The sequence below is a fragment of the Centroberyx gerrardi genome, chromosome 16 (assembly GCF_048128805.1).
Source record: "Centroberyx gerrardi isolate f3 chromosome 16, fCenGer3.hap1.cur.20231027, whole genome shotgun sequence".
In the NCBI taxonomy this organism is placed as follows: Eukaryota; Metazoa; Chordata; class Actinopteri; order Beryciformes; family Berycidae; genus Centroberyx; species Centroberyx gerrardi.
In genome coordinates this window covers 3,297,635-3,324,471 of record NC_136012.1, presented here as the reverse complement: position 1 = coordinate 3,324,471, position 26,837 = coordinate 3,297,635, and the positions used below count along the sequence as shown (strand labels likewise).

At 43.5% G+C, this 26,837-nt stretch overlaps 3 protein-coding genes across 6 annotated transcripts in view; 2 read left to right on the top strand and 1 right to left on the bottom strand.

Moving 5' to 3' along the window:
* The window catches only part of mgarpa (mitochondria localized glutamic acid rich protein a), a 455,365-nt gene that overhangs the window by 13,269 nt on the left and 415,259 nt on the right, over positions 1–26,837 (top strand). Inside the window, exons 6-8 of one of the 3 annotated variants that reach the window (XM_078288944.1) lie at positions 991–1,586; positions 1,719–2,087; positions 2,709–4,405. The exons of 1 other annotated variant lie outside the window; for it this stretch is intronic. In XM_078288944.1, the coding sequence (XP_078145070.1) occupies positions 991–1,586; positions 1,719–2,087; positions 2,709–2,711 (968 nt within the window). In that variant the 3' untranslated portion in view covers positions 2,712–4,405. Of the gene's footprint in view, positions 1–990; positions 1,587–1,718; positions 2,095–2,708; positions 4,406–26,837 lie in introns of those variants that run through there. One more of the 3 variants, XM_078288943.1, reaches the window with a different exon arrangement.
* Positions 6,838–15,575, top strand: elf2a (E74-like factor 2a (ets domain transcription factor)). Its single transcript, XM_071913604.2, has 9 exons — positions 6,838–6,870; positions 8,150–8,233; positions 10,017–10,287; positions 11,441–11,548; positions 11,671–11,784; positions 12,424–12,507; positions 12,620–12,812; positions 13,504–13,749; positions 14,268–15,575. Exons 2-9 carry the CDS (start codon positions 8,159–8,161, stop codon positions 14,833–14,835), a joined length of 1,659 nt encoding a protein of 552 aa, XP_071769705.1. The 5' UTR covers positions 6,838–6,870; positions 8,150–8,158; the 3' UTR covers positions 14,836–15,575.
* On the bottom strand, positions 15,960–26,506 carry nocta (nocturnin a). 2 transcript variants are annotated; one of them, XM_071913605.2, is made up of 3 exons: positions 26,122–26,506; positions 17,925–18,224; positions 15,960–17,414 (listed from the first exon to the last, which is right to left on the bottom strand). In XM_071913605.2, exons 1-3 carry the CDS (start codon positions 26,336–26,338, stop codon positions 16,561–16,563), a joined length of 1,371 nt encoding a protein of 456 aa, XP_071769706.2. In that variant the 5' UTR covers positions 26,339–26,506; the 3' UTR covers positions 15,960–16,560. The 2 variants fall into 2 exon arrangements, with proteins under 2 accessions (XP_071769706.2, XP_078145343.1); XM_078289217.1 differs by lacking the exon at positions 26,122–26,506 and adding an exon at positions 19,896–20,025.

Genomic DNA, 26,837 nt, shown 5'->3' with positions numbered 1-26,837 from the left:
TGGCCTGTTTTTATATTTGCACATGTTTTACACATGGAATATTTTATTATTGTTACAAATACATTTTCTATAGTCTTTGGTAAAGCAATACTCGCATGCTTACTTTTCACAATATCTTCCATGCACCTTGTATTCCTCTTATGTTTCATGTTGGACGGGAGCATTTTCATCAGGCCTTCCTTTCCTCTGCTATGCCCACTTTCTGCACCCAACTTTTTACTTTCCTATACAGCATTGCAGTATTAGAAATGCATTGGCACTACACTCTTTCTTCATCAGTAGCCCTCCCGCTTTGCACTGTGAAATGCTTTCATGGATATATTTGCATAACATGTAAACAGTATGTTGCAAACGCAATCTTCTTTAAAATTCACAGTTTCAGTCTACACAATTTTGGACAAGGAGGGTAATCCTATTTTGATATGAGGTTTTGAGGTAGGCATGCAAGGGTGAATGCAGTCATGCATGATGAGGTCTTTGTATATCTGGATATCTTCAAATTCCTATATGTAAAGAGAATTTGAAGAATACAAAGCAATGAATATAAAACCCACCAGAATTGACCATTTACTGATGGGCCTACAATTGTTATGCCTTATTTGTCTATGTACTACTTCTGTGGGAAGCTGTCTGTTTTTTGCCTCTACATTTATGTAAAAGTACTACATTGGTTTGTGACACTCCCTGGTGACTAACATGGCTCTTGTGTAATGCTTTTGTTCCCCTTTGTCCAACTTCTTCAACATCTGGGGTTTTGACACTGCACTTGCATGTAGTTGTCATCCTACATAGTCAAGTGGTTTTCTAACACTAAATCCTCCATCACTACTGGGGTTTCACAAACACGAAACTAGTTAGTATGGCTCACCACCTCAACTTTTTAACCACCTCAAAAAGTTGTGTGAACTGTATGTGGGGAAAGAGTGGGAGTTGGTCTTTAATATGACTTGAGAGTCAGTGATATTTGGGTGGCTGGATTCTGTGTTGCAGTTCTGGCAGCTGCCTCTACTCTAGAGGTACCGAAGCTCGCTGAAGTAAACGAAGAGGTGGCACCTGCTGTTGAAGATGTCAAGGAGGTTGCGCCTGTCGAAGAGGCCCCGGCACCAGTTGAGGCTACGCCTGTTGAAGAAGCTGCACCAGTTGAGGCTGCACCAGTAGAAGAGGCTCCTACACCAGTTGAGGCTGCACCAGTAGAAGAGGCTCCTGCACCAGTTGAAGAGGTCCCTGCACCAGTTGAGGCTGCACCAGTGGAAGAGCTCCCTGCACCAGTTGAGGCTGCACCAGTAGAAAAGGCTCCTACACCAGTTGAGGCTGCACCAGTAGAAGAGGCTCCTGCACCAGTTGAGGCTGCACCAGTAGAAGAGGCTCCTGCACCAGTTGAGGCTGCACCAGTAGAAGAGGCTCCTGCACCAGTTGAGGCTGCACCAGTTGAAGAGGTCCCTGCACCAGTTGAGGCTGCACCAGTAGAAGAGGCACCTGCACCAGTTGAAGAGGTCCCTGCACCAGTTGAAGAGGCTCCTGCACCAGTTGAAGAGGTCCCTGCACCAGTTGAGGCTGCACCAGTAGAAGAGGCTCCTGCACCAGTTGTGGAGGTTGTTGCACCAGTAGAAGAGGCTCCTGCACCAGTTGTGGAGGTTGTTGCACCAGTAGAAGAGGCTCCTGCACCAGTTGTGGAGGTTGTTGCACCAGTAGAAGAGGCTCCTGCACCAGTTGTGGAGGTTGTTGCACCAGTAGAGGAGGCCCCTGCACCAGCAGAAGTCATAGCTGCTGAGCCTGCACCGGTTGAAGAGGCCCCAGCAGTAGTCCAGGAGATCCCGGTTGCTGAAGAGGCTCCAGCTGTTTCTGTGAATGTAGAAGAAGCCGCAACTCCAGAACCTCCTGCAGCAGCAGCCCCTGTTGTAGAAGTGGCAGCAGAAGCAGCTGCAGCCCCTGTGGAGACCAAGGCAGAAGATCCCAAGAGGGAGTACATTGTTGTGGTGCTGGAGGGAGCATCCAAATCAGACAAGAGGCCCAAGGTGCTGGGAGTGGGACCCATGACCGGAAGGATCATCCCAGCTCCAGACGATGAAGAAGGCTCTGCCTCTGAGGTATCAGGTAACTTGGTTACTAGACTAATCTGCACCAACAGTTAATCGATTGAAGACTCCATGTGCATGAGTTGATACTCAAACCTACTAACTTATTACATATATAACAGAACACACTTCTCCCGGCCTTAGTTGTAGAATACACCAATATTTTGGGATAAACTTGAAGGGGTTATATCCGTTTAATCCAGTTAAGTTTTAAGTGCTGGCAAAGCATGGGTACAAGATTTCTTGAACTAGTGACGCACCTAATAATAACATAGATGAAGTTTCATTATCAGGATGCTTCAATAAAACTATGTAATGGGATTTTCACCCCTGCTTGTCTCAGTTGGTGTTGGATGTGAAAAATCCACTCTAACATGGATTTGTACATTGTACTATTCAGGGCAGGCGACGGCTGCTTAGGATGCAAATGCAGTAGTTCCAACTAAAGGTACTGCACCTTTTTGATTATTTCTACCATGGTAGAAGTACTTGTGATTCAAAAGTCAACATTCTTACCCTTCACAAGTTTAAATTCACTCTAGTGATTAAAACAATCGAAGGCTTGAACTATCAGTAGGTATAGACGCTATCATGAACTGTGCTTTTTAACGGTTTTCCTGTCTTCCATCACAGTAAACGGCTCCTGAATGATGATTTCTACCCCGCGGAAGAAGAGGATGTGCCTTTCCCCTACACTTACCCTCCTCCCTTTTTACCCCGAAACACAAAGGACTAATATATAGTCCCAGTAGAAATGCACACATAATGTTTTAGATAGATGCCTGCTTTATGGAACAATGACCTGATCACACATCGGCAATGGCCCATAGGGTCTAGCAATGGCCCATAGTCTATTACTGTTACAGCACCTGTGGCCCTGCACACTGACTTAGAAAACTAGACTCTTCACTCCCAGATGAGCTCAGTCAACAGCTGAGATCTTTTCAGTAGTTTGAATAACAATTCTTCTCTTCTGTATCATTCAGCCTGTGAGCAATATTGAGCCATCCAGTTGCCCTTCTTCCTTACTTTCACAGTCAGAGTTTACTGCCTCACCAAATTCACTCCAGTGGTATAGCTTATCATCATCCTCATCATCACATGTAATAAACCTAACCACACAGCTACTCAGTGAACCTAAAGTGCACCCTCTTATAGCAATGGGGTGTTTTGTGTCACCAGCATTCTTTCCAGTACCTGATCTCAGGTTTTTCCACTTTTTGGTGCGAAAATGACAAGTAGTGAAAGCTTGCCAATTTTTTTTTTAAAATGTTTTTATACAGGAAACACTCTGGCAACACGCTGGCTCAACTTGTGAAAACAGGCCCCAGTAGTTACCTCACTACCTCAGTTTTCCTCCTTTAGCTTTCAGTCTTTGAAATTACACCTTACCGACCTCCGCGGATGCAATCAGTGTGTTACAGTTCCTAAGCCAATAACTTCAATACGATCTAGTTGCTAAGCCAATAACTTTGATAAGACTCAGCGGATTCTTGTAGAAACTCAATACAATTCCTCTCTGTACCAATTCAGAAGCGCTTTCAATTTGATCACTGAAATGCAATCTTTTTATAAGATTTCATAAGGCAGACATTTTCCATTTGTGTCTCTTTACTTTCCTTCCTTTTCAAGCTGAGTTTGTAGCTCCTGACGTTTCTTCTGCTTCCATCTTTAGAGTCCACTATCTCTAGACAATCTAATAGCTCTTAGTCGTGGTTCAGTGAGGAGTATTTTCAGTAAGGACAAGTCGTTTGTGAGGTGGACTGGGGAATGGATAAGCAGCGTAAATGTTCTCTCTGTCTTTTCTGTGCTTTTCTGTTCTTTGGAAGAGCTCAGCTTGTGGCTTCGGTCTAAAAGTCAGACCTGTGTGGATGTGTAATTTAAAGGCTTGCAGCAAGTGGAATATGTTCATGATGTTGGTGTGCTTTTGTGATATGAAATGCTGATGTTTCAGTAGTGTTACAGTACATTTGAGGAAAGACTCCAGTGTGAAATGCTCTACGGAATCAACGTGGTTCACATTTCCCTCTTTCAGATATTCTCACCTTCTATTGCATTACTGGCTCGTTAGCTAGGCGTACAATATTTGGAAAGGGACTGAGATCTTTGAGGGAAGAACTAAAGGTAGATGTGTATTACTACGTATATTAGGAATGGGAATATTCTGAATATTACTCGCTGCGTCTGTCCTTGTCGCTCACAGCAGGATTTGTAGGACTATAGTGAAATGTGAGCGGATGCCTTTGGTTTAGCAAAGGCCAGAAACTGTGACCGTTTGACATGTTACTGTTCTTTCTTTTTTTGTGAAATAAAGAGGGATTCAAAAATGATTTTGCCTGTGGTATTGTCTCTGTGTTTTTCCACTTTTTCAAGAACGATGATTGGTCCTCTTCATATTGCATCAGAAGAATATAAAAGTCACTGCTTCTGTCTTGCTGAAGTCACAAACAAAACCATAGAGGAAATAAAGGGCTTATTGGCCTTTTTAAAAAAGCATTAACCATACATCTATTCATGATAAGGAAGTTGTCTGGAAAAATTTAATTGATCGATCTGTTATTTAGCATGCGCTTGAAATAAGTTGTTTACAGATGCATACGGCAAACATGCAAAACTGTTAATAACTGTTAATAACAGCAAAGAACATTGCATCATTGCACTTAAAAACTAGGCAAAATCATATAAAATAAGTGGTACTTGGGAGTATTGGAGATGACTTCATGAGAGATGATTTCTGTTTATAATTTAATTTGTGTATATTGAATTTGCCCAATGTGACAATGGAGCTTTAACACATTCAAGAGAGAGATTATCTTGCTTTTCAAAGTAACAGATTTTTGCTTAAGATGATATAGTGTAAGATCTTCCAATGTACTTTTTATTTAACCTTTATTTAACCAGGTGAGTCCCATTGAGATTACAAGATCTCTTTTTCGAGGGAGCCCTGGCCAAGATAGCAGCAATACAGATTTTCAAACAACATACAAGCAAGGATTAAAAGCACATAAAACAAAACATACAGTAGTAACTCACAGAGTCATATGCCTAAAAGACAGACAGGAGGAAACGGGTCTAGCTAAGGAAGCAATTACAAATTCCAATTGAATTTGCCTCCAAACCCTTCACTACATTTTTGAATGCCCTAATCGGGATCAGCTCATCTAGCTGCAAATCTGTCTGCAAGTGGTTCCAGGCTGCAGGGGCGGAGAACATAAAGGCCCGTTTGCCAAGTTCAGTGCGAACCTTAGGGACGGACAGTAAGAGGGTGTCATTTGAGCGCAAACAATAATTACTAGTTTTGAGTGAGATATACCCACAGAGGTAAGAGGGGAGCAGACCAAGGATGGACTTATAAATAAATATGTACCAATGAGTAAGTCTGCGCAAGGCCAATGAAGGCCACTGAACTCTGGCATATAGAGTGCAATGGTGAGTGAGAGCTTTGCAGCCTGTGACAAACCTCAGAGCGCTGTGGTACACAGTATCCAGCCAATGCAAGCATTGGGCAGAGGCGTGCATGTACAACAGATCACCATAATCAAGCAAGGGAAGGAACTTCACTTTATTTGGAGTGCAGTACTTGTATGGAAGCATCCAAGATTTATTCCAGTTGTATTCAAAGATCAGGCATTCCAATGATATGTACCTCTAGGTGTCACTATGTCTTTCTTTAGGAGTATACCTTTAATATATGTATTATTACATTTCTTTCCAAGTAGAAATATTCCATCTAAGCTGATGCAGTGTTTCCTCATGAAACGTTTTACAAAGGTAAGGTGGCTTTTAACCAAGGTTTCCAGGCTAAATGAGCTTGTTTGGGAAACTGAGCATTTGATGGGTAGTTTAGAAGCCAATTAATTCTTTGGATAAATTAGTTGGAATAAAATACTACAATTAATCTAGTGTAACTGAGTTTACACAGACTTCTGAGTGATAAAATGTTGCGTTAATAGTCATATAGGAAAAAGTGTGAGAATAATTTGACAGGTAAAAGACAAATGACTTGTAAGTGTCCACACATTCAAACTTGTTTGAAGCCATCAAGACACAGTGATTGAAGTGGTCTAAACTTTGGTTGCTCCTGGTCAGCTTTTTCAATCTTAACACACAGGCACACACAGGTGATACATCTGAGTTCATATTTTATAGCAACACAAACAGTGTAATGTCAACAACAAACCAAAAATCCAGCAAGTAGTTGAGTCTTGCCATGGCATTATATGATTTTGATGGTTTTATTTGAAATGTATGTATCATTCCATACACTTCACTATAGGTATTTCATTGTTGTTGACATCAGAATTCAGTGAGTTTGAGAAATCGTCAAAAGTTCCTAAGCAGTACAAGCTGAAAGCTGAGGTGAACGGTATTTTCTAGTAGGAAGCTGTTATCTACGGTGTTTCCCATGCGTCTTGAACGCAGCATCAGACTGTGTTGGGCTGCGGTTCGTCCTCATGACGTCATGACGGTCGGTGTTTCTCCGCTGACCCGCTGGATCCGCTCTGGCGAAGAGGCGGCGCGCCGGAAAGCAACGGGATAGCAAGAAACAAGCAGCAATCAAAACAAAACTTCTGGAACTACACTCGTATTCAGTTTTTATATTTCAATGCAAGACATCGATAGGTGTTTACGGAGTTATTTTTAGGGAACGCAGCTGTTGCAAACAGTTGTTTTTGCGAACGAAGTAAGCGTCTCGGCCTTGTCAACTTGGCTAGCTAACGTTAACGTTAGCTGTAGTTAGGCCCAGCTAGCGCTAGCCGTGAAGCTTACTTTTCGCTAGCAAAAGCAAAACAAGGTAAGGGGAAGAAATTGCTTATATTACCAGCATGCACGGGTAGACATTCTCACATCTTGCGAGATAGAAGTCTGATTTTTGGCTAATGACTAACGTTAATGAATGATAGTTACCATTAGCCGCTTAACTAGAACGCTAACAACGCTAATTGTGTTAGCTAGGTACATCCAAGCTATCAGCTAACTAGTTCGTGTTCACTAATGGATGCTAAGTTATTGGACTGTAGGCGTCTCATTTTTCGAAAGATTTGAGTTACTGTATGGTTATTGGATATATAATGTTAATTACCATTAACTACTAACGTTATTTATCAACTAGTTTGAGCAGTACTAAGTTGCTTAACTCTTGTAGATGTGTGCAGAAGCTTAGCTAACTATCTGAATTGATAGTTAGGAGCTAACGGTAGCTACCGACTCCCACATACTGAACGGACTGACGTGCCAGCCCGCTCAGAAAGTAAACAGTAGCCTGTATGGTGCGAACGGCTAGAGTCGTAAACCAGCGGTGTTTTGCATGATGAGCATTGACGGTATACCAGTCACGTTAATTAGTCTAATTTGCTTAAATGCTGGCATTTAGCCAGAAGCATTTGAACTCTTACAGTCACGAATAGCCCCGATACATGCCCTTCTTCACTTTAGAGACGTTCACGTCAAGCCAAACTCAATTTAAAAAATCTGGTTTGTTATTGTTGCCAAACGTACATGTCTCTTACAACATACCTTAAGATAATTTATTAATCGTTAGGAGCCACTATTCAATTCGGCATACATACAATAGACCAAGCAGCACTTACATCAACAAAATTGTAGCTTTTTTTAATTGGTTTCCCTGTTTCCACAATCTTGCCCCACCAAAATATACCATGGAAGGCCATAGTGAGCAGTGTGAACCCATTTCAAAAGTTGAAATTTTATTGAAATAAAGAGCTGCTTGTTAGATCACTTGTATGTCAGATTTACCAGAAGACCCTAAGAATGTGTGAAAGTCATTTTCTACCAGGTACACAAGTGTGACGATAAGCAAGGCCACATTAGATTGCCAGATTTTTTGAATGGAGTTTGGCATGGAGCTCTTTCCTTACAAGAGCGAACACAACGTTATTAGGACTAAGTCATGAGAGACATGGTGCCGTGGGGCTTTCACATGACACCCCCACCACCACCACACACACACACTCACTCACTATTTGCTTGTATGCAAGTGAGATAAAAAAGAAAATACCCAGCTCGGTTCTGCCTCTCCTCCTTCCTCATCCAGCGTGCTTTTGTTTTGGCAGGAATGAGTGATGACCTCTGTGGTGGTGTCAGACGGTGGAGGGAACATGGTGGAGTATGTCACCGTGATGGAGGATCCCCAGCAGGTACGCCTGTATAGCCACGCAGCTGATTTAGAGGTGGTGTGAATGCATGCCAAGTCAATGGGAGGAGGCAAACGGAGTACGATGGATGCAACTTCGCTCTAGGCAATGCAATTGAGGCGAAGAGGTGTTCGCCCCGGTTGAAAATTTTCACCTTGAGAGAGAACTTCGTCTGATGCAGTAAAGCGAAAGCCAATCAATTTCAAGCGGGTATTTGTGATCAGTAACGTACACACATTAGCGAGACTGTAATACCAGAGGAGTGAGCATCACTCAATACAATGTGAGAGAGCGCTGTTTGGTGTTAGGGGTTAAGTGTGTCATAATGCAATCATAATACTTGGCTAGTAATGTATTGTGGTGTAATCAACATAATAGTTGGCTCAGTTTCCCTGCTGCTTTCTGTTGGGTCAAGTCATGGCGTCAAACCTGCTTGCATGTCGGCAATATTGCTACTTATATTTCAAGTGAAGCGATCAAACTCCCGAATAACGTCAGATTAGATTTCATTTTGTGTTGTTTCTGAACAAACGGTAACTTGGTTCACTTTTTAAGTCTTGTTTGATTGTAATGATGTTGTAAGTCTTACTGGCTTTGGCATTACACTCAGGTCAGAGTAAGTAATTAGGGCTGGAGGCAAAAGTGCCCTTGATACAGGGACCAAAATTGGCACCCACCAAGCACCAAATGTCTGTAAAATTTGTCTTTGGCGTTCAAATCAGTAAGGGTCACCTGCCTATATGTCACCTTATTCTCTCAGCTGTGAGGCTACCAAAAAAATGTAACAAGACAAAATAGTATTGAAAACAACTAGGGTGACATTTCTGTGGACATTGTACATTCATTATTTTGGCCAGGGAAAATTATGTGAGCTTATGACCGAGTGATTCTTTCCAGCGTGTTTTGGGTCAGAAACTACAAAGTACGCAGCCAGAGGCAGTAGAAAATGCGGCACCACACAGCCAGCAGTAGATACCAACTAACACAAACCACCGTGTCAACAAAACATCAAACAACCAATATGGTAAAAAACTCAACAATAGACAGAGAGGGGAAAACGGCACCATCCTCTTCTGTAAGGCCTGCTGCCACTTTCCAGCAGTGGGAAAGAAGTTCAAACCAATCTTAGCGCTACAAACCGTTTATCTGCCAATGTGCAATTCAAATGTATTATTTCATAGTTCAATAAAATTGCCAAAACGCCCCCAAAAATCAATTTGTTACCCAGCACAACACCATTCACAATTACTTGTCCATTACATGGCGTTGTTGAATTTTGGGAGGCGTATTCCAGACAGGCCATGTCAGGGAATTGGCTCGATTGTTTCTCCAAGCGAGAAGGAGTCGCCGACTAGAGCAACACCAGATTCTGAATCACTCGACAAAATCTGAAGAGTGGGCGGGACGCGATTCAGGAGTCTGGAACAAGGCTAGTACTTGGCAGAAACTGGCTGAAAACAGCGCGCTTGTTTACATGCTCTTTAATAAATTCAGGGAATATCAGACAGTTTTACCAATGGGTCACTTCACAGGAATATAGCAGAATGTATTGTGTATTTTCCAACTTGCGTCACACATTCATTGCATTAGCTGGTGGTTTTCAGCCCAACTGGAGTGGAAACCAGACTTCATCCCTTTATGAAAACACCATTAAACAAACCAGGAAAGAAGAACACTCCAATCTCATACATTCCTTCTCCGTATTTCCCCACTTTGTACATTTTATTGTGTATCGTTTTCCTGCTCTACTGTCATCACACCTATTGCCATGTTTTTTCGCGCGCAGAGTGACCAGCAGCCCGTTGAGGAGGAGGAGGTGGTGCAGCAGGAGGTGGAGGCGGTGATCATCGAGGGCGTGGAGGAGGAGGACGTGGAGGAGGAGGAGGAGGGCGTGGTGCTGCAGGAGGAGGAGTGCCCGGCGGTGATCGTGGAGGAGGTGCCCAGTGCCCAAGTGGAGCAGTGCTACGCCGCCCAGGTGCTGGTCTATGACGACGAGACCTACCTGATGCAGGACGTGGCCGAGGAGCAGGAGGTGGTCACTGAGGTGGTGGAGACGGGTGAGGCTACTCTGTGTGTGTGTGTGTGTGTGTGTGTGTGTGTGTGTGTGTGTGTGACTGCTGCATGTCCACTTTTAGATTCATCCAGGATAGGGTTAGCTAGTAGTACAGTCTGTGTCCTATCTGCTTCACTAAACACAGTTGGACTTCATGTCCCTTACCAATTAAATTCCTGCTGTTCTTGTTCTTATTCTGCCAATTTATGAGTTCACAACTCAGTTCAGTTGGAAATAGACTGTTTTTGCCAGCTTTGTTTCTTTATTTTGGTTTTTAAATCGGTCTTCAATTCATTTCCAGGTAGCTTCAAAAAGGTCTTAAATTTGGCTTTCTGAAACCTGCAGATACTTTGTGTCGTTCTTATTGGTCTTTATTATCTTTAAAGTCACAATGAAACAGCATTTGGAGAACACCTTGCTTCTGTAATTTGATGCATTTCCGGTGGAAATAGGATGTTTTAACTCAACGGGATAGCAGTCAGGGAGAGAAAGGCGGTTTTATTTGATGGGCGGGGCAGGATTGATCAAAAATTTGTGATGGTTTTATTGGTTGGAATTTTCGTGTGCACCTACTGGTGCATGATGAGGTAACCACTAAAGATACAGGAAGTAACAGTAATGGGATTTCGATATAAAAATAAAAGAAAACTCATATTTTGTTCATTTTTTGGCATTTCTTGTAAAAAATATTAAGACATGGAAAATTAGCTGATATGGTGAAAAGGCATTTTCTCATTTCATTGTGACTTAAATGTCATCATGCGGGTGTTGAATATCATCAAATGTAGAGAACTGCTCCTTTGCATTTGAGCTGCCAGTTGTTGTTGTGTATGACAGCTGTAGAGCGCCCTCTGCTGGCTGGAAGGCCGTCTGTGTGGTTTGGTTGCAATACAGGAAGCAGGAAGGGAGGAGGCGGGGAACAGGCTGCCACTATAAACAAGGAAGTTACATTTGGAAATGGTTCAGCTGGCGGCACATCGCATGTTTACAAACTATTTTCTCACCCAACAGCAGGATATAGGTTTCCCGCTAGATTCTTAATTGATGAGCCGTTCCTGTCTTTTATTTTTCTTTTCCCCGATGACCTCGTATTCCTTGCATCAGCCTATGTGGTGACAGCTTTTTCTCTCCTCCTCTTCCCTCTGGTGCTCTGACAGTGGAGATGTCGGGCCATGACATGGTGTGTTTCGACAAGACCTTCGAGGCGGCCGAAGCGCTGCTCCACATGGAGTCGCCCGGCAGCCTTCACAACGAACGCAACACAGGTAAACACACCGTCATGACCTCATCCTCCCTTTAGTCCCTTTAGTCTCAGAGGCTTTTCCACCCTGACACACACTATGAAGAGAATAGTATTAATGGCATCTGATGGTGTGTTTTACCCCAGTGGAGGACGTGATGATGGAGACGGTGGTGGAGGTCTCTACAGAGTGCGGACCCATAGAGGAAGAGTCCTTCCCTATTCCCGAATGTGAACCTGCCGCCAAGAAGAAGAGAGGAGGTCAGTGTTGGACTGGACTGGTCCTGTTCATTCCATTCATACTGTCTTTTGTACTACAGGGCTTCCCATTCTTTTGGTCTTCCTGAATCTCAGTAGCCTACAAAGTTAGACCAGTGGTAGGACAATCCCAAAACTTCTCCTTTAAAGGAATACATCAGGTTTTCGGGATATTGTGCCATTGGTCAACTTAGCTCTTATGTGATAAGAACATAGACACCAAAATGATCCATTTGTCCCCGGTAGATCATCATGCTAACATAGTAGGTTGACAGTAGGCTCCATGCCAACACATTAGCATACACTATGTTGAGTGATAGTAGGCTCCATGCCAACACATTAGCATACACTATGTTGAGTGATAGTAGGCTCCATGCTAACACTTTAGCATACACCAATAGCTAAGCCAGTGAACATTGTACTTGGTTGGAAATATCGCCAATCAAACCATCCTTCAACCAAATGAGGTTTCCTTGTTTCTTAAGGAAAACACTTTGGGAATCCCTCTGAAAACATGAATGGGATGAGATCAACAGAGGAAGAGACAGTGCTCGTATCTACAATAGTGGCTTAACAATAGATAAAATGATCTTGCCCTATAGTTTAATAGTTGTACTGTGTGTGTGTTTGTTGTGAGTGCAGGTGGACGTAAACCCAAGACACACCAGCCTGCATCCAATGGTTCCTTTGACCTGGGGATAAAGAAGAGACCAAGGGAAGGCAAAGGTGTGTTAAAGCTCTGTACCTGCTGTATGTACTATGGGAACCGTGATAACATGATACAGGACCGATCTAATCTAAAGCATTATTGTGCTGTGTTGTGCGGCGTCTCCTCCAGGCAACACCACCTACCTGTGGGAGTTCCTGCTGGAGCTGCTGCAGGATAAGAACACCTGTCCCAGGTACATCAAGTGGATGCAGAGGGAGAAGGGCATCTTCAAGCTGGTGGACTCCAAGGCCGTGTCCAAGCTGTGGGGGAAACACAAGAACAAGCCCGACATGAACTATGAGACCATGGGCCGGGCGCTGAGGTGGGCCTGTCTGATGTTTTGACTATTTTCATGCCCCAAAACAATGTAAAAAATGACAAGTATTCAGTGTTTCCCCCGGAATATTACTCTGTCAGGGTGCAAAAGCCTCTGAAACAGCATGTAGACCATGGAACATTAAAACCAGGGTGTCCGCAGGCACTCTGAAGTCTATCTAAATTCAAGGCCTTAGTATTACAATGTCTTAAATTTAGTAATTATAGGTCTTTTATTATATTTTTTAAACTATAACATTAAATAGAGGTATTGGCAGATTGTTTACATTCAGTGAACTTTAGTCGAGGCAGAGGTGGAAAGTACAGTAAACGAAATAAGACAAATGTCATGCAGTTTCGCCAAAAGATGTGAATGGGACCGGCAGTAGAGTTGATTTTTGTTTCACCGTTATTTCACCTTCTATAGAGTACAACAGGTGGCACCTGGCACTTAAGATCAGCCAATAGCAGATGGTCAGCTCAGTACCTACTTTTCACCATTAGGTGTCAGGCTTCACCACAGATTTGGGTTTGGGGTTTAGTTACTCTTTAATTAGAGGAAAATTAATGAGAAAAAAATCACATTTCACCTTCATATGATATCCTTGTTTGAACGCTCGTACCATACTAAGCTGGTATGCATGGTCACTTTTGGACTAGTCAACCAGTGCAATTTGTGTGTGTGTGTGTGTGCGCAGGTATTACTACCAGCGCGGCATTCTGGCCAAGGTGGAGGGCCAGCGGCTGGCCTACCAGTTCAAAGACATGCCCAAGAACATCCGCGTGATCGACGACGACGACGAGGGCGAGGAGGCGGAGGACGGCGACGGGGTGATGGCCGCCCAGCACCCGGCTCACCAGCAGGTCGCCGCCGACCCCCCCGTCGGTGGCCAGCCTCAGCAGAGCTACGTCACCGTCATCCCCACCAACGCCGCCACCACCAGGTCAGTTGACTCTCCAGGGATTTGATACATTTTCTGGGGAAGACGGGGAATATCAGGGAATTCAACAGATGGGTCATTTTCCAGGAATATAACAGAATGTATTTTCCAACTTGTTTGACATATTCATCACATTAGATGGTTTTCAGCCCAACTGGAGTGGAAGCCAGACATTAACAATCCAGGAAGGAAGAACATTTTTAGGTCATGGAAGCACTCCAAATTAGTTATGAAAAGTCATGGAGTTGGACATCAGGGCCACAGTGGGAATTCTGTTTTAAGTAATTATATATTTAAAAAAAACAAACTCTTGAAATGCATTGCGTGGTCAGAACTGATTGAATTCATAATGAATAGATTCCAGCCCTGATGGAAAGATGAATGCATAGTGAATCATAACTGTTTTGCCATTGAATCAGTGCTGTCTAGGTAGCAGACAGACATTAACCCTTCCTGTTATGTACAAGGCAGGAGAGTAATTTTTTTAAAATTTTTCTAACTGCTTGTGATTTGTTCTGCAGGACCATCCGAGCCATGCCTGTGGTCATGACCAACTCGCTGGGTCAGGTGACGTTAAACTCCTCCTCCATCCTCACCACCACCGCCGGAGTCCCGGTGACGGTAGGCGGTGGCGGCGGCGCCCCGCCCAAACTGGTCATCCAGGCCCTGCCCACCATGCTGCCCGCCGGCTCCAAGGCAGGCGAGAAGATCACCATCATCACCATCCCGGCCAACCAGCTCGCCACGCTAATGCAGGCCAACACGTCTGGCCAGCTAGCGCAGCTCATCCAGGCCAAACCGGCCGGCGCCACCACGGTCCAGTTGACGACAGGCCGGCCGACGCCGCAGCTCATTCTGGCCAAACCGGCGGCGGTGGCCCAGGCGCTGCCCCAGCTCTCTGTCCAGGTCAGCCAGCCTCACCCGGCCCCGCCCAAAACACCCACCCAGCCCCCAGACCACGTCCAGCTCCTCCCCTCCTCCAGCAGTCAGCCCGAAGCAGCACAATCAGAGGGCGCGGCAGAGGCTCCGCCCCTCTCCACAGAGGACCTCCAGCCCAGCCCGCCGTCAGCAGACACCCCGGCATCCTGAGAGCTCCGCCCCGAGGCTGAGGCTGCGGCTGGGGGGTGGAGCGGAGGTGGAGGTAGAGGAAGTGACTCTGGACTGCTGAGAAAATTGAGGACACACTCTATACTTCCACAGAGCCGAGCTGCCCTCTGACTGGCCGAGGCCGGACCCCACTGACTTTTGACCTGACATTACTCTCCAATGAGAGGCCTGCTCTCATGACGGAACTGCTGACCTTTTTGGGGCCGAAGCCCCAAAACTATAAAAGGGACTCTATTGTATAAACACACATCCTTCAGAGCTCATACTACCCAGAAGATGGGCAGCCTTAGATTGTAAATTAAAAAAAAATCCTTCTTTTTGTAATCAAACATAATATAAAAAAAAAAAAGCCTGACAAGACTTTGTTGTAAAGAAAAATAAAATGGAAAAAATGTTTTTTGATACTCAGCGGGTATGTATCAGTACAGACATATAGTTTGAATTCATCGCTGTTTTTTCCTGTCTCCTGTCTTTATGGTTTGTCTGAAGCTCTGTTATTCCACGGCACTGTCATTTTCTCCAAACACTTTCTTTTCTTTGTCCTGTTTTTTTTTTTTACTGCTCATGAAAAGGGAGTGAAGGGACGTCTACGTCAAGGTAAAAGAACTAGATGGTGTGCTCCATATTTGAAGTATATGCTTTTTTTTTTCCTTGTACTATCAGTGTATTGAAGTAGATTTTACTGAAATATGTATTATAAAAAAGACAAATGTGAATTAAAACTGCTTGTCTTTTGTGATGTTTGTCTGGAGACACACATGCCTCTAGTTAATTTGCAGCCCTTTTCCATACCCACCTTGAAAATCCATAAAAAGGGTCTAATGTTCCTTGCTGGTATGAAACATTTCCAGACTGGGTTTTTGAAATGGAAATGAAGTGGTGCTGACTGAGTGAAATCTAATCCTAGACAGGTATTTCCTAGATTCTAGTGCTTTTCCAAGAAATGCTTAAGTAGTGATTCCTGGTGTGTTTGTTGCTAGAGAAGTGGTTGTAATTTTGTAGGAAATAATCAGTATAAAAACCAGTCTACAGAGAAGAAATGAAAGTATGCAAATTCAGAAGATTAGACCAACCAGTAAACTAAAACAGGACAATAGGAGTCACAATAAGGTCTATAAATGTTTTATTTTATAAATTAACATTTTCCCTCATTCACTGGCAATGTGGTCACAGCAACAGCACTGTCATGATTACAGATGTCATTGCAAAACTTTTGGGGATTATGCTAATGCAAAAATAATACACTTCAATACGCTATATTCAATATCATAACCAGTTGGTTATGGTGTAACCAACTCTTTATCAATAGAAAAATATTAAGAATAATTTAACAGAATTGAGGGAGGAAAAAAAAGTCTTAAGTGCATTTAAACTTTCGTATATGGAAAGAACAGATGTTGGGTCAAATAATAAATAACTGCAGTTGGTTTCTGGTGTTAAAACCCCAGTAAGTGAAGTAAAATAAGTCAACAGTATCTCATATCCCATATTTTTCCCCCTATTGTCAGAACAAACTGCTGTGTGAATTCAAAGGGGATCTGATGGATTTAACCAAGATGGTAAAAATGCAGTCCTGTGCCAGAGGGCCAGGTGGATCCATTAGCTGCCACTTCAGTTAAACCTATCCTGACCAAGATCAACAGAGTGGTTTCTGGACAAATTCACTGACTCAGTCCTCCTATTGGTCCAGCTGCCATGACCGGCAGCCTACATCAGCCTATGGGGCTGCTCCCTGAAGCTGACGTCACAGAGCAGCGACAGGTGGTCGGAGGGGTAGTGGTAGGAGGGGAGGCGGTCGGGGCCGATCTGCTCCTCAGTGGGAAGGTCCAACAGGGTCTCCACACTCAAGGCATCGTGGGAATACCAGATATAGTCCAACGTGCTGCAGCTCTCTCCGGAGGGGCGGATCTTCCACGTGGTGTAGGCCGGCTCCGTCTGCCCGTCGGAGCTCAGCAGCTTATAGGCCGAGTCCAGGCCGAGGGGGGAGGAGCTGAAGCGTCGGTAAACGTCCTCCGAGGGCTCGGCGTTAAAGTCCCCGCACACTATTAAAGGGACCGTGCTCTGCCCGGCCTCGCCGCCACGGGATGTTATGCTCCGTAGGTTTTGCAAGAGGTCGGCGCCCTGTGCACTCCGCAGCCTCTCCCAGCCGCTGCGAGCCTTCAGATGGGTTACGGCCACGCAGAGCTGCCGGCCCGTCGTCCGGCAACGTAGCGTCTGGACGATGGCTACCTGGTTGGTGGGCAGCATCATGGCCGACAGCCGCAGGTGAGCCGTGGCCAGGAGGGAGAAGCGCGAGCGGCGGTAAAACAAGGCGCAGCCGTCGGGGCCGTTGTTACGCTCTACGTCCAGACAGGGAGACCAGGGTTTGGCCAGGAAGGTGCTGTGGTAACCCAGGCTGGCCATGATTGGCTGGAAGGTGTCATAGTAATGGTCCACTTCCTGTAGACACAGGATGTCGGGGCGGTAGGTGAGGATCTCTTCCAGGATCAGGTACTTCCTCTCCTGCCAGTTGAGAGCGTCCAGTGGACAACGAATAAACCCATCCTTCCCCTCACCAAGGGCTGGAGAGACAGAGAGAGAAATAAGAGAAGAAGAGGAGAGAGGAGGGGTCAAGACACGAAGAGATAAGAGATATCAGTGATCATAATTCTCCAGGATTCAGAAATACATACCATTCTAGGGTTCGGCTGATACAGGTGTTTTAAGGCCAATACTGATATTTTTGTATTAAACCTGCTGATTGTTGATATTCAATATCTTCAGCCTATCTTGGATAGTGTTTGCCATAGAATTTTTTGACATCCCTTTTTTAATTTTTGGCAGGGTGTAAAAGCCTCTGAATTGATCAGTTCTAAATATGTAATCAATTAAACTGCATCATATCCATCATATCAGTGGTGGACGACACTGACTGGACCAGATCAGATTTTTAATAAAAGGCCAGTATCGCCCCTCATATCTTGGTCTAGGCCTGATTCATTCTTGGCACTTGTCTCACCGGAGACATAAGGAAGCCTCTATAAAACCCTGTGCTACTGTGTGTATGGGTGTTTTATTCCATAGAGCTGTACCTTGTGCCAGTATGTTCCACTGCATCACCCGTATGGAGGGGTTGTGGTCGTGGTGGCTGGCCGCCGGGCCGCTGGGATAGACCAGGTCTCTGTGCGGCCGGGCCGGACGGCTCTGCAGGGCCTCCTCGCACTCTCGGAGCAGCTGGTCCGGGTCCGCCTCGGCCAGGCCCTCCCGGTCCGGCCCCTGGTCCGGGTTCTGGTCCGAGTACAGGTCAGGCTGGGCCAGGGGGGCGCTGCTCAGCGACTGGGCCAACGTGCCGAACAACCTGCTGCTGCTGCCGTTGCTGCCCATCGGACAAACTGGTAGAGAGAGGGGACGGGGGGGGAGAGGGGCGCGTGGTTATTATCAATCATATCAGAGGTGGACCACACTGACTGGGCCAGATCAGATTTTTAGTAACTGACATCCCTTAAATCAATGGCTACTTTGGCAGCCAAGTCTTTCTCTTTCTGTCGTGTCATGCATCTTTAGCTTTAGTCCAAAGATGACATGCACATGAATCACAGACAGGTTACTACGTGAATAGCATTCCTGTGGTTTTTGTGAATGAGCAGGCTTGACACCAAGGCTACGCAGCCAGTTCTGTAATGTTCTGTAATCTGATTATCTCCATTATCTCAGGCAGTCGATTGGAGAAGGGATAGGTCAGACAGACCGAATATGGGTCAAAGACAGAGCTGTAGGCATACAAAAGCATGTATGATTCTCTCTGTGTCACATTTTTATTTGTCCATTTTAGCAATATTCTTTAGTTGGAAAAAAAATATGAGTTAACTATGTAGCTTTTTGGAATCTGGATTTCACTGACACGTTAAGTTGAGGATCATCGGCGTAGCAGCGGAAGGCAATGCCATGCCGGTGGATTTCAAAGTGACTATAACCATGGTTCCTGGCACAGTCAGGGACCAGTGCGCATGACAAAACCAGATGAATCAAATGTAGGTCATTTCAGACACTACATCAATGAAAAACAAGTCAGTGAATTCACTAGGAGCAGGGCTTCTCAAACATTTTCATGTCACAGACCCCCAGATAGACCCATATTACAGCCATAGACCCCCATTTGATCAGATTCAGTCCCACGGAGCCATAAAGGGAAGATGTTGGTTTTTAGTATTGAACTGTTTAACTGTCTACACTGTATGTGGGAAGATAATGGTGAGAGTGAAGCGTATGATTACAATAGTCATTCTTATGCGTTCTCTAATAAAGATAATTCCTTGTGAGTTAAATTTTAGTGAAATTTAACTATTCCTCATTTTTCCAGGGACCCCTTCAAGGACCCCTTACCCCACTTTGAGAACCACTGCACTAGATAGATAGACAGTCTGGACAGCTGCAGGCTATGACTCACCGACTACCATCACCAGGAACCATCTTGAGTGAATTCTAGTTACTGTATTGAAGATACTAGAATATTCTCAGGTTACAGGAATGCTTATTTCCTCTATTGTCTTGGCTGTCTTTTGACCCTTGTCCTCCTTATATATTGACTGCTTCTCTTGATACTAGATACTAGTGTTAGTCTATCCGGATAAGAGTATTTGCTTAAATGCCTAAAATGTAGCTGTGAGAGGTAGAGACAAGAGAGAAAGAGACAGTGAATGTTCTCCCATGTACTCCAGGCTGTCTGCAAGTCCTAAGCCCTTTCAAGACCTTTTTAAATGGCAGCAGGAATGAAATACAAGACCAGTTTCTCAACTGAAATAAACATAAAAATGACAAAAACTATACACCTACTGAAATGTAATTGATTTGTCACTGAAAAAACAGCAAACGCCCTGAAAAAAAAAGCATCACTCACTCTAAAAATAAATCCCTAAATGTTGAATGTTTAAAATGTAAATGTCCTTTCTATTGGTTGCTTGTCATTTTTACTGATCTAGGAACTGAAGCTTGTTCTACTGTTGCGCTCATTGTCAAATCACAACTTGTGAGTCAGCTAAATCATTCAAATGTAAATGTCTCACCCATGGCCTCCATGTTCTGTCAAACGCTTTCCTCCCTCTTGTCTCTACGTCTTTGTTGCTCAGTCCTTTCTTTCATTTCAGAGCTGCATCTCTCTCTCTCTCTCGCTCTGACTCATCCTCTGTCTCATCCCACTTCCCTCTGTCTCTGAATTACCCCCCTCCCCCTTCCTCTCCCACTCTCTCTGCCCCCATTGGATGACAGAGTGACCTTTGGAGTTAGCTGACACAGTAAGCCTGTCTCAGACATAGAGGGAGGGAGGGAGGGAGAGAGAGAGAGAGAGAGAGAGAGAGAGAGCGAGAGAGAGAGAGAGAGAGAGAGAGAATAACTCTAACAATGTTCTCAATTCTGGAGCCGTTTTAGATTATTACAGATATTGACAATTATTTAATATTGTATAGTTCACCAAATAATTAGAGGTATTGATTATTATCTACTATTGCATAGTACATGTTTTCAAACCCCATAATGAATCATCTCAATATAGAAACTGTGGTTTATTGATTTGTTGTTGATTTTGTCAACTAACAGTCAGACACAATAATTTTACATTTTATTTTATCGCTTTTATTGTTTATACTATTATTGCTGTTTTACATTCTAATTTCATGCCAATATTATATTCTATTTTACTTTTCCCCCCATATAACATCCTACTGTATCCTATTACTTTTGCTGCAGCAACGACCCAATTTACCCACGGGGACCAGTAAAGTTTCTGCATTATCATTATGAGAGGTGATGAGAGGAAAGAAGAGATAGGGATTTTCATCAGGGAGAGGAGGAAGAGAAAGAAAAAAAAAAAACAAGAGGGAGACAAAGAAGGAAGGAAGGAGAAAGGGAAAGAAAGTATGGTGGGTGGAATTTTGGAGTAAGGTGGAGGGGGCGTTGAAAAGAATGTTGCCTAACTAACAGGTGGAGATGACAGGGCTGGAGAGAGAGAGAGAGAGAGAGAGAGAGAGAGAGAGAGAGAGAGAGAGAGAGAGAGAGAGAGAGAGAGAGAGAGAGAGAGACTATGCTGCCACCTACAGTGTTTGGGTTGTATTCACATGCACAGAGAATTCCCTTACTTAACCTGGTTAGTCCAGTAACCTGGTTTTGGATCATTCTGGGTCAGTATTCACTGTTTCCCCCAGAACTGTATTCTAGTCAGGGTGGGAAAGCCTCTGAAACAGCATTTAGACCATCATGGGACACTAAAACTCTCCACTGAAACCCAGGATAATGATGACAGCACCCAAATAATATCCATGCACATACCCAAATCTGCACGTTCTGTACATATTATCTCATCTGGATATATTGCATACATGTTATTATTTATTGCAATTTTATAACTCTCCACTACTGCTACTGATACCACTACTGCTATTTTACATCCTGTTAATGCTGGAATAGAGACTTTTTTGACAATTTTCATTTCTACTTAATATGTCTCTTAGTCATATCCCATTTTTCTTTGCAGTGCTGGTTACTTTTTGCTGCTGCGACGGCCCAATTTCCCCATGGGGATCATTAAAGTTTCATCTAATCTAATAATAATAAAACATTCATGCATACTTGTGTGGAACCCAGTCAAAATGTCTCATTAGAATCAACTAAGGTTAAGGTCTTCCCATAGACAACCAGTTAATCAATTATACAATCAATATGTAATCAATCAACCTGCATCACTTCAGAAGTGGATCACACTGACTGGACCAGATCTAATTTAATAAAACGACAATATCGGCCCCAAACACCAAAAAATACTCACATGGAACAGAATCGATGAGGGAAATATCTCAAACACACACACACACACACACACACACACACACACACACACACAGTTAACGCTCTTTTCCTGCCTGTCGTCCTCTCCTTCATCCCTCCACTCTTCTTCCTCTGCTCTGCTGCCTTGGTTAAGATGCAGCGATGGGAGTGACTCTTCCTCACTCGCCCATAGGACCAGACAGTTTACCGTGTGTGTCTGTGTGTGTGGGCAAGGACAGTGTGACTCTCACGGGACAATCCCAGTGATTCCTATTGTGGCAGCCAGATGAAGGAGGCGACTCACTCACTGACTGGCCTATTCAGGAATGCTCTCTCTCTCTCTCACACACACACTCACACTAATAGAATTAGCCTAGAGCATCACAGTGTAGGCCAACTCAGGAAGCTGGAATGTGAGAAAATAATACATTGGCAGGCAGGGAACATCTCATTCCAGCACTGCAGCAGTGTGTGTATGTGTGTGTGTGTGTGTGTGTCAGTGTCTTGTACCATCCCATTTAAGTGCTACCTCACCAAAAACAGACATTGTGTCATTTCCAGTCCAATTAAAACAACCAGAGTGTTCACCAGATTTAGTACTACAGTAGTAGTAGTAGTAGTTGTAGTAGTAGCAGTACTAGTAGTAGTAATAGTAGCATACTCTGTACCTGTTGCTATTAAAGTGAAGTAAATATTTTCTATAAATCTAAAAATGTCTGTTCATTATTGAGCAGTATCCAATTTAAAAAAGGAAGGTAAAGTTGTATTATTGTGAAAATGTAACTTTATAAATCATCACCCCTTAGCTGCCATTTTAATTCTCTTCTCATATGCAAATTAATTTATAACAAATGTATAAAAATAATAAATACAAACAAAAAAATAAAAACTATGTTAATAATAATAATAATAAAAACATATTGACTAGCTGTGGTCAGGGAGAAAGCTCCATCATATCAGAGGTGGACTACACTGGCTGGATGATATCCGATTTTTAATAAATGTCCAATATCGGTCCCATATATCAGTCTAACTGTAGTTTTTTCACATGGTGGTAAAAGTCCAGTTGGAGGACTCGGTGAAGCCGCTGTTTAATATAAAGCCAGTGCTGGGTGAGGTGCTGGCTAACTGGCAGCTGTCCGGGCTTGGCTGCTCTTGGTTACACAGACACAGATCAAATTCCAGGTCATTTATCAGCACTGAAGCTCTTCTCCAGTGTAGCAACCACATGACAATTAAGCACGTTACCGGGGCGGGATATTAGATTAAGTGGCATGGGCTGAAAAATGAATGAGGTCTTGTTCTATATATGTGGCAAGCAGGATTTCAGTGGGTCTGATGATCAGATAGTGGGTCGTCTAAGTAACTGCTGAATTGACTGCTGAAGGGCTTCCCATAGACAACCAGTGCAGTATTGATCAATTCTACAATAATTACATAATGAATCAAACTTATATATAACAAAAACATATCCATCATATCAGAGGTGAACCACACTGACTGGACCAGATCTGATTTTTAGTAAAAGGTGAATATCGGTCTGATATATCAATTTAACCTGAGTGTGCAGTCTCCATTGTCCCATCTCCTTCCTAACTGGATCATTATGTAACCCAACCTTACCAATCCCATTACAGATGGAGGCCAGTAAAGATCTGTATGGAGTTTTAGCCGCCAGGGGCCTCAAACCCAGAAACACAACATAAGCCATACATAAGCCCGCTAATTTAAGAAACTATTTCTTTGCTGACCCAATCCACGTGAATGTGCACAAGCGTGTGAGTGAGTTGGCCATGAAACCAGAGGCCTGACCTGTTTTCCCCTGACAATACCTAAAATAGACAAACTCTTCATCCTGTGTCTAGTTTCCTTCCTTCTATATGGCAACCTTGACCTAAACTCCTGACTGGGTCACCTCCATAGGGTCCGACCAATACAGATTTTTTGAAGGCTGATATCAATATTTTATTCAGTAAGTATTCAGTGTTTCCCTGAGAATGATATTCTTGTCAGGGTGGAAAAGCCTCTGAAACAGCATTTAGACCATCATGGGACACTAAAACTCTCCACTGAAACCCAGGATACTACTACTACCTCTACTACTACTAATAATAATATCATTTTATTCATGCATACTTGTGTGGAATCTGGTCCAAATGTCTGATAAGAATCGAATTGTTAATAAAAGACCAATATCAGCGTAATATACAGGCAAAAATCATCATGGTTTTCTGAGTGAAAGGACGGCTTCCTAAACGAGGTTTTCTGGTGCAGGACTTTGGTTTACAAATCAAGCTACACTGATCTGACAAAGTATTTCCTTAGATTCAAAGTAAGCAGACACATTCTAAGCACTGACATCTCAACACTAGGGGTTGGGCGATCATGTACATCCTCCTGCCAACCAATAGTCATCACACATTCATATCAGCAGCATAACAGCAATGAGCGCTTAGCAACAAAGATGGAGACATCTTGTAGGATCTTGTAGACTACCACTTTAATTTTTCATAGATATTCTGTTTCATTAAATCAGATTAGCTTTGTATGAAATATAGTATGAAATGACTCGGTAGTATCTGTTTTGTGAACATACTGGCAAAGAAATTAACTTCCTTCCTCTATTTATTCCATATAAACTGGAAATGTAAAACGCATCACTTCCTGTGTGGCAGAGGATTTTTCCCAGGAAAGAGCTACAAGACAACAGCTGTTTAGAATAGACAATGTGAAAGCTTTCATGAACTGGATATAAGTTGAAACGCTATTGTGTTATATCATGGTGTATCAATATATCAGTAGTTGATCTGGGTTAATTCATTATTACTACAGGATTTATTTCTCCACTCTCGCTATGGTGAAAAGAATAACACTGGAAAATGCGGGCGTTTAAGTTAAGTTTCATATTTTCAAGTCGTTCTATTTTCATTTCACTTATGAAAATGCTTCTTTCATGCCTATTTTTAGTCTTGGTTTATGATTTAGCCTAGTTGTCTACAACCTAACACTGTTAAGTCACAGGGCGAGAAAAGCTGCACAGTCACTGATCACTGAGCTCCCTGTATCAGTAGATGGCGATTAATAAGTTAAAGGAGGTGACACTCTGTCCTGCTCCATGTCTGGACTACAGACACATAACTGTTCCTGTGTGTCCTGTCTAATCTCAACCAGCATTCCTGACTGTTTCAGAAGTATTTTATTGTATTGTTTCCTTATACGTTGCTTTATTTTATTTCAGTTATTTTAGAGGGAAAGATAACAAATTAATCTGAGCTCCACTTTCTTTTCCTCGCACTTTAGATTCCATTTTTATTGCCCTTGACTAAAACTTTCCATGCCTTCTTTTGAACAAGTTGGAAAATACATTCTGCTATATTCATGTCAAGTGACCCATTTATAAAACTCCCTGATATTCCTTGACAAAGAATTGATCAAATCCCCTGACTTTCCCTGTCTGGAATACACCTCTGAAAATTCCACGATATTCCAGGAATTCCATGATCAGTGGGAACCCCAGATGTCATAGTTTACCCTATAATAACCTGTAGTTTACAGTATAAAAGCAGGGCAAAGGAAAAGATAGCTGCTGAAACTGTGGTGTGGAAGTGTTTCATATATGCTGCACAATTCTGGTCTGGAACTGGAGCTTAAATATGGGGAAAAGGTCAACAGTGGGCCCCTCTGTGGAGAAGGAGGAATCTAGGCGGGGGGATGACCGTTATGCCATGAAGTACAGTATGTGCGTCCAGTATACAGTATGTGCGTGTGTGTGTCCATATGTATACATATAGCCACACACACGCAAACACACATCTGTGTTTCCCAATCCCAATAGACTCTAAAGTGAAAAGTTAAGTCTACAATCAGGAACACTACATTTAGGATTCCAGTTAAGACTGACATCAGCCTTGGAAATGCTATTTTTTTTTATACAGCTGACAGGAAGCCCATAGGCCCCATAACTTCTGTTTTCTGTATGGAGAGAGGTTCACCCTGAACTCCATTCAGTTTAATTTGGTCTTGCTTATCAGCAAACGTGTATACCTGATAAACATGACTTAACGATATGAATCATTAGGGTCGTCTGCTAAATTCGGCATATAAATGATCCACCAAAGAGTAACAAAATCTCAACTTGTATCATTATTTGACACTCTTCGCTACCGCCTAACGTTACCTACATTTTCAGTGGAAGAAAATTAAGGGGAACCCATTCTAAATGTTGACTTTTTATTGAAATAACTGCTGCTTGGTGGATTATATCAATGCCGAATTGGGGACTGGCTCCCAACGATTCAGGAAACATAGTTAGTAAAGCATAAGTCATAGTCATAAAGGATGTCCCTTTACCGGTAAGCAAGGCCGCTTTAAATTGACAGATATTTGAATGGAGTTTGGCGAAACGGCCAACTAGAGCCATCACTACAGGTACCAGGCTTTGATTCTGGATACAAGATAATGAAAGCTAGCTACCTGGTGGTGCCCCGGTGGGTGATGCTCCGCTCGGCTTCACCTGAGGCTTGGTCCCGCTGACTCCCCCTCCTCCTCCCCCAACACCGGGGTGACAGTATCGTGGTCCCGAAGGGGCCGAGACTCCCCCCGGTTGAAACTGTCTCCTGGCGGTCGGTCCCCCCCGCGAGGAGACACACAGCTGGTTGAGAAGCGCCGAACAGCGACGGGCTGGATTCATTCCTCACCTCGGTGTGTCTGAAAGAGAACAAGCTGTGCCGGCAGTCTGCCACTGTCTTTTCACGTTTACCAACAAAGTGGAGCCATTTATCCAACAAAGACCTTGAGAATATTCCGCCTAAACACACTTTGACACGATGACTTCCTCTTCTCTTTGTACAGTAGTGGATAGCGCTGAAGCCGGCAAAAGTTACATCATCATTTTTCTGGTGAGTCACGGAACACCGACCTCTGAGGGGTTGACGGTAAGTGGACTACTCTGCAACGCTCCCTCCTGGGTGTTAAAATACATTAGGGTTAAGTATATATTTGAATTCAGCCATTAAATACTTAATAGAACCTAGGCGGCACCTTTAATTTCGTTCTTACAGAAATACGAATCTAAATAAAACATCTACATAAAGAACCCCCCCCCTCGTGCCAAAAATGGTTCGCGCCGTGCAGAAACGTGGCCGTGACAGAAAGAGGCGGGGGCTCGTGAGAAGACAGCCTGGTTTTCC